The sequence below is a fragment of the Macadamia integrifolia genome, chromosome 3, assembly GCF_013358625.1.
Source record: "Macadamia integrifolia cultivar HAES 741 chromosome 3, SCU_Mint_v3, whole genome shotgun sequence".
NCBI classification, from domain to species: Eukaryota; Viridiplantae; Streptophyta; class Magnoliopsida; order Proteales; family Proteaceae; genus Macadamia; species Macadamia integrifolia.
Window position 1 is genome coordinate 22982014 of NC_056559.1, and position 8294 is coordinate 22990307.

General features: G+C 39.9%; 1 protein-coding gene across 3 annotated transcripts in view; it reads left to right on the forward strand.

The window, feature by feature from the left end:
• The first annotated feature begins 318 nt into the window (after window positions 1-318).
• LOC122073811 (YTH domain-containing protein ECT2-like) overlaps window positions 319-8294 on the forward strand; it is a 43572-nt gene continuing 35596 nt past the window's right edge. Inside the window, exon 1 of one of the 3 annotated variants that reach the window (XM_042638452.1) lies at window positions 319-698. In XM_042638452.1, the coding sequence (XP_042494386.1) occupies window positions 653-698 (46 nt within the window). In that variant the 5' untranslated portion in view covers window positions 319-652. Of the gene's footprint in view, window positions 713-8294 lie in introns of all 3 variants that reach the window. The other 2 variants (XM_042638453.1, XM_042638454.1) reach the window with 2 other exon arrangements.

Genomic DNA, 8294 nt, shown 5'->3' on the forward strand with positions numbered 1-8294 from the left:
CAAGTTGGTCCTTAGTTCTTACACTCCTTTTAAATATTCTTGCAATCCTTTCCTGCCATGCATGCTGAATTGTAACACATAGGGCTAACCTTCCAATAACCTTAAGGTCATTTTCTTCATGAAACTCATACTTCATCCAAATAACAATGCTGATGATGGTTAACGATTGAATTCCATTTTGAGAACATAAAGCCATAATGCTCTTCCAGATGGAGGAAGAGAACTGGCCCGATCCTAAATTTTGCTGTTACCTGGTAGCAGCTCCTGTTGCCTGGGCTTACAGCCAAAAATAGTTCACTTGCCCTTTGTTCACAAATAGCCTTCTAATTTTTTGTATTTTCTAAATTACCCTTGGCTACGACGCAGATAGCAGCCAAATTTCTTCCCCTACACGTAGGAAAGCGAACATTATTACGTCTTATTTGCCCTTTATATTATTTTTAATTTGCAGGTTTCTTCCCTCGACTTTCCGCTCTGCAACCTAAACCCCTTTGTTTACTATTTCTTCTAATCTTCCGTTTACAGCTAGAACAACAACAAAACAAACTCCTTGAAGTGATTCAAAAGGTTGAATCTATCTCTTCTTCTCTTTAGCATATTGGATTAGAGATTAGACTCTCCTTGAGTTGGTGGTGTTAGATATCGTTAATTCATGGCGGCCGTCCAGCAAGAACCGGATCGAAACATCTCGGCTGGTGGTTAGTGTGGAAAAGTTCCGTCTTTTTTTTTTTTATTATATATTTTTTTTATTTGATGCTTTGTTGGCCTTTTCTCTATTGCACTTTTCTGCTTTTCCCCTTTCTCTGTGTGTCTCTGCATCTTTTGTTCATACTGCTTGAATTACAACTCAAAGGAGGCAGAAAAACCCTTTCTCATTCAGCAGCTGAAGTTAATTGTTGGATTTGATTTTGGTGGTAATCAATACTAGTTTTTTTCAAATAATCATATTACTATTTTTGAGCTGGGGCCAATGAGAGCATGCACGGAGGCATCAACATGGATGGAAATTTTTATTGGTGCAGGGGTTGTTTGTATTGATTTTTGGATTTAAATTGGGTTGATGGATTTCTTGGATTTCTTTGGTGAGCAAGCTTCTTGCTGAATGACTTTAATTTGTTTTCTTCTCGGCACTATAATTTTCATGTTCTCTTGTAAATACTAGGTTTTTTTTTTTTTTTTTGGTAAGCAATTACTTGGTTCTTTTACTTTTGATGTTTTGTTTAATTAAGTAGATTTCTAGATTATTTCAGCTGTAACTTGTAGAGTTTGATGCTTTATTTATTTATTTATAATCTGCTATGCTTTTGTTTATTTGTTTAAGCATAAAGTCATTTCATGGTCTGCCCTGTAGTGACTTGGTTGCATATGTTTTGTTGAGTTCTGGGTTTGGAGTTCATAGGACAAGAGACTGAATGCAATCAATGCATCATGCTTGTGTTGGAGTTCCTTTTCTGGGGTGTTGGAGGGTGGGTTTTCTTTGTCAGATGAAAATTGATATATATATATATATATATATTTTTTTTTTGGGCTCTAGGGTTATGAAAAATTTATTTCTTGGATGAAGATTAGTGGTAGGGGATGAACGCAGCTACCTATTAAAATATATATTTTTTAATTGCGTGTGAGTTACTTGCCGGGTTAGCATGTACATAATGATGAGGTGGAGTTAATCATCAAATCAGAGGAGTCAAATTTGACTTGGCCAAGGATCGAGGTTCTGGTTTTAAGGCCGTTTTGATCTTGGCCAAAACTGATATATCCCAGGTTTCAACTGAAACTTGGTCAAAACTTCGGATTTTTCTGTACTAAATTCGAAACCTAGGTATCGAGGCCCAGATTACCATTTTACACCTATTCCATGAGTTAGTTTCACAAAAGAACCCGCCCAAATAGTACTTGTGGTTTGGACTCTAGTTTGCTAGCGTACGCTAAATGATGTTGTACACTGGCGCTATTATAAAGCTGACTACATATAATTTACTTACTAGAAATGTAAATATCTAATTAAAACAATCAAAACATACATTAGGTTAGGGAAATACAAGTATACAACACTCACTACTCAACGCATGGAGTTTCTTGGCGGGTCTAATCCATGAGCTGCGTACCGTTGAAGATGTCGGTAACGCTCCTCCAATGCAACACATGTGTCCCATGTCACATTTTGTGCCCAACATTATGTCTATATACTTATTCTTCCAAAAACTAGAGCTGGGAAAAAAACCATTACATTCAAACCTCCAATCATGCAAATCCAAGTTGTAGAATGGTTGAATGAGTAGAAGAATGCCAAAAAGTAGGAAGAAATCAAGTAGTTGGAAGTTTTTAGAAAACCCCCCTTGGCAGTGTTGAAACTTGTGAAATTCCCAGCCCTTGGTTAAAAAAACTTGTAAAAATTGCGAAGCTTGTTGAAACAGGGTTGAAACCTGTGCAAACTAGTTTCAGCCCTTGCTTTCATCTCGGACAAGGTTGAATTTCAAATTTCGACCGAGATTTAGACCTTCGACTTGACTGCTGCTTTTCAATGATACAGCTTTTTGGTACATGGCATATGGTTCATGAGTAAAGTGCAATAAGCCTTATGAGTTCAGCGTAAGGAGTTGTAATCTGGCTTTCAAGTTGTTAACCTCTTAAATTCACACCTAAACTTGGTGGACCCTGGTCAGTGAAGCATATTAAAATGCAAGAACTTATCATGATTAATAAGTGTGGCATATTTGTTTCCTATATAATGGATTTGAAATGGTCATCAGCTGATCTTGTTTGAGTTTTAAAGCTTTTGAGTTGCATATCAAAACTTGTGAGGAAGCATAAAGTAAAGAAAGCCCAATTAGAGACAAAATAGACAAGACAATGAAGCATCTGCTTGTAGTTCCATTTCAATTGTTGTTATTGGTCCTAGGGAGTTTCTATCATCTATTTACCAATAGTCTCTGTTCTTTTTCCCTTCCCTAATTTTGAGCAGAAAACGTGTTTCCTTTTGGCACAGTAGATCTTGCCTTTAGGCACATAGGCATGGTTAAGTCAAGGTACATTTAACACAATGTGTAGCAACATGTTCTTCTTCTAGACACTTCATTTATATATTGTTACAATCTTAGAAGTTGTAGCTAAACCAGAAAACCAGAAACAAGAACGAAAAGAGAGAGAGAAAAAAGAGAAGAAGAGAAGAAGAAGATGAAGTAACCAAAGGAAGTCTCAAGAATGGAGAGCAACCTGAGATTAATTCAATATGAATCTAATCTCAGGTTCTCTTATGAATATATGACATTAGGTCAAGAGGCAAGACAATAAAGCCCCCCACTTACATAAGGAAAATCCCAAAAAGACCCAAACAATCATAACAAGGACCACATGGTCCCTGTTGTAGTTGCTAATATTAGCGCTATTCCCTGTTTGGGAATAGCACTAAAATCAACACTCCCCCTCAAGATGGAGCATATAAATCTCCCATGCTCAGCTTAGTACAACTACTGTGGAAGCTAGGAGCAAATAAGGACTTAGTGAACATATCAGCCAACTGATTCTTTGATGAAACAAACGGAGTCTCAATCAGCTTTTTTAGAACAACATCATGAACAAAGTGACAGTCCACCTCTATATGTTTGGTCCTCTTATGGAAGACCGGATTGCTAGCAGTATACTCAGCAGCTTGGTTGTCACAATGCATTTGCATTAGTTTGGTTATTGGAAATCCCAACTCTAAGAGTAACGAACGCAACCACATCAATTCAGCTGTAGTATGAGCCATAGCTCTGTATTCTGCCTTTGCACTAGATTGGGCAATGGTGGTCTGTTTCTTGCTACGCCATGTGACCAAATTACCTCCAACAAAGGTACAATATCTAGTGGTAGATCTCCGATCACTAGCAGAGCCAGCCCAATCAGCATCTAAGTAGCCAACAAGGTCCAGGTGCCGATTAGGACGATACACTAGCCCTTTGCCAGGGGCCCTCTTCAGGTAGCGGAGAACACGAACAACAGCATCCCAATAAGCCTTCTGAGGAGACTGCATGAATTGACTGAGAATTCCAACAGCATAGGAGATATCTGGACGAGTCATAATAAGGTAAATTAGCTTGCCAATTAGACTTATGTACTAGTGTATATCCTGAAGAGGTTCACCGTCATCAACACCAAACTTTTGGTGAGGATCCATAGGGATATCAATAGGTTTGGATGCGAGCATCCCAGTATCAGATAGGAGGTCCACTACATACTTCCTTTGGGATAGACTGATCCCTTTCTTGCTTCGGATTACCTCAATCCCAAGGAAATAATGAAGTTGGCCTAGATCCTTTGTCTGAAAATGATGCTAGAAGTGACTTTTCAATTCAGAAATTCCTGTTTTATCATTGCTAGTTAGGATGATATCATCAACATACACTACCAACACAACCAATTTGTTACCCCTGCGGCGAACAAACACAGAGTGATCAGAGTAACACTGAGAAAACCCATAAGTGACTATGGTAGCACTGAATTTATCAAACCATGTCGGAGGAGATTGTTTGAGACCATAGATCGCTTTGTGTAAGCGACACACCCGACCTTTATTCTCCCCCTGAGCAACATACCCGGGAGGTTGCTCTATATAAAATTCTTCCTGTAGATCACCATACAAGAAGGCATTCTTAATGTCCAACTGAGATAAAGGCCAATCAAAGTTGACAGCAAGAGAGATAAGAACACAAATAGAGTTAAGTCTAGCAACTGGGGAGAAAGTCTCAAAGTAATCAACACCATAAGTCTGAATATAACCCTTAGCAACCAGGCAAGTCTTCAACCGCTCAATAGAGCCATCAGAGTGATACTTAACACTGTATACCTAACGACATTTCACCAGGTCCTTACCAGGAGGTAAATCTACTAGACTCAGGTGCCACGACTCAAGAGAGCATCCATTTCTACATCCATGGCACCCTTCCATCTAGGGATATAGAGAGCCTTAGAATAAGTACGAGGAACAAGATTACTAAAAAGAGATAGAGCAAGACTATGAATAAAGGGTGAAAGGTGAGAGATAGACATAAACTTATCAATAAGATAAACAACGAAGGATTTATGAGTGCAAGAACGTATACCTTTCCTGCTAGCAATTGGTAAGTCATCAGATGTATCAGAAGGAGGAACTTCACCAGAGGAAGGGAGCGATGGAGGATGTGTAGTAGCTGGATCAAGAACCTCGCCACTGGACTGTCCAACCCTCGCCCTGTGCCGATAAACCTGTAAAGGAGGTGGATCAGGTGCACTGGTACTAGGGGTATCAGGAATCGGTATAAGGGATGGAATGGGAGGAGACGTAAATGACCACTCCTCAGTAAGCTGAGACACCTGTGAAGAAAAGAAAGAAGTACTTTCAAAAAAGGTCACATCGGCACTTACAAAGTTCCGGTGAGTAACAGGATCATAGCACTTGTATCCTTTTTGGGTACGAGAGTAGCCCAAAAAAATACATTTAGTAGCCCATAGAGACAATTTATCCCCATGCATGTGAAGATTGTGAACAAAGCACATACACCCAAAAACCCGGGGAGGAAGAAGTAAACTAGGTAGAGTAGGGTATAAGATCGAGAAGGGAGACCTATTCGTCAGAACAGAAGAAGGCATGCGATTAATCAAATGACATGCTATTAAAACCCCATCATTCCAAAAATGCTTAGGAACATGCATATGTATCATAATAGCCTGAGCTACCTCTAGGAGGTGCCGGTTCTTGCACTCTGCAACCCCATTTTGCTGTGGGGTATATGCATAACTAGTCTGATGAATCATGCCATGGGTATCACAAAAGTCAGAAATATCATTTTGAGCATATTCTAAAGCATTATCAGAACGAAAAATCTTAATGGAAATGCCAAACTGAGTTTTTATTTCATTATAGAATTTTTGGAACACAGATAGAAAATCAGATCTGTCCTTTAACATGTAAAGCCATGTGAGGCGAGAATGATCATCTACAAATGTAACAACATAGTGAAAACCAAACCTATTACTAACTCTGCAAGGACCCCATATATCAGAATGAACTAAAGAAAACAATGACGGACTACGAGACACTGATCGAGATGGAAAAAACACCCGATGGTGTTTACCCAACTCACAGGCCTCACACTCTAATCTAGAAACATGTAGAAAACTAGGAAACAAAAGCTGTAATCTAGGTAAGGCCAAGTGTCCTAGACGTCAGTGCCATTGGAATGGAGAGACATCCCCAACAGCAGTAGCGGCAGCAGAAGTGGTAGGACAACCACTATTGAGGTAATACAATCCATCCTTTTCACACCCTCCACCAATCGTCTTCCTCGAGTGAAGATCCTGAAAAATACAATAAGAGGGAAAGAAAGTTACTGAGCAATTGAGAGATCTAGTCAATTGACTCATAGAAAGAAGACTTAATGGAAATTGAGGTACATGTAATACAGACGATAAGTGCAATGAAGAAGTAGGAGAAATGGTACCATGTCCAAGGACAGGGGTGGATGTACCATTAGCAAGAATGATAGATGTAGAACTAGTACTGGATGAGAAGGTCTGAAAAAGTGATGACTTACCAGTCATGTGAGCGGAAGCACTTGAATCAATGATCCAGGGTGTAGATGTAGTGGAAAGAAGGGGGCTGATATACCTGCATGCGCAAGGGTAGCAGCGGATGTGGAGGCACCATGGGATGTATTAAAAGAAGCCTCAAGAGAGTGCAAGTGCCGAAGTAACTGGTTGATGTCATCCCGCATACTAGTAGAAGAATCTTTTGAAGCAGGTATAGGTGTAATGGTCGTCGGAGACACAGTATCAGTACCATCATCGGACACTGAATGATTGGGTAACTGAGTTGCCCACTCTAGCTTGCCATGCTTGGCTCAGCACGTCTCTACAGAATGGTTAGGTTTCCCAGAGTGAGTACACTGGCGACCGGTGCGATCCGAGGACTGTCCACTTGAACCTCGACCCATAGGACCACGTCCTCCTCCGTGACCGCACCCACGGCCACGGTTAGCAAAGAATGTAGAATTATCTCTGGTAGGCTGATCAGATTTGGATGAGGAGGTGATACGCTATAGTCGTGAAAAAGCATCATTCAGAGTAGGAACCGTATCACCAGCAAGTAGATGGCCCTTTACTGCCTTTAGATCACTGTTCAGACCGGCCAAAAATTTGGAAACGAAGAACTCATTCCGCTGAGCCTTCAACTTCTCAATATCAGTAGTCAGAGGCTGGAAGACATTTAGCTCTTCCACCATTCCCTTAAAAGCACTGTAATACTCAGAGAGGGATTTGTTAGATTGACGAAATTGGAAAAGCTTCTCATATATGTCATAGATCCGTGTCATGTTCTTCTCTTGGGAGTATGTTTCCTTCAAATCATCCCATACTCCCTTGGCTGTAAAATGGAACATAACATTGGCAGCTACATCTGGTTCCATACTGCTCCACAACCAGATCAGAATCAAGACATTCTCCTTCATCCAATTGTCATACTTAGCATCATCAGGCAAAGGAGCCTCAGAAGTGGTATAGCTCAGTTTGCCTTCAGCTAACAAATACACTTAACAGACTGAGCCCAAAGAAGATAGTTCGAGCTCCCTTTGAGCTTAATAGAGGTGATCTAGACATTGATATTATCCAATGCAGAAGAAGCAATAGTAGAAGAAACAGTAGAAGTAGTAACAGGCACAGTCCCAGCCATGACAATCAAGTAGAGTGACTAGCAAGTAATAGGATGAACGTATCCAGATAGATAGTAATGCAATTCAGATCTGAAACTTAGCATTCAATCCAACTTTCCATATCACAATTCAGATCTGAACATGTAGGCATCAATAAAATATATCGGCAACAAGCAAGCATAAGCATCAATAAGCACTATCGGTGGCAAGCACATGTATGCATCAAACAACTCATATAGGTAGGATAAACTAGATCAATCAATCAATCAAGAACAGCAGCCTCAAACCTGACCGCCATCAGATAGGTAGAGTAAAATAGAAGAAGGAGAGGCGCCGGCTTCAAAACATCAAGCAATAGCCACTTACTTCAACATTAAAGGCAAGGTAGATCTTCACAAAGGAAAAATCACTCCATTAGGGATTAGATAATAGCAGTTGCAGCAATGAGTGGCTGCACACCAAGAAGAAGAACATCTAAATCGTAACCAGCAGATTTCTTGTCTTTAGAACCCGATTAATTTAACTACAGCAGCTCTGATACCATGTTACAATCTTAGAAGTTGTAGCATCCACGATAGCCGATCAACAAATACAATCAATTACCCACCAAAAAAAAAAAAAAAAAAA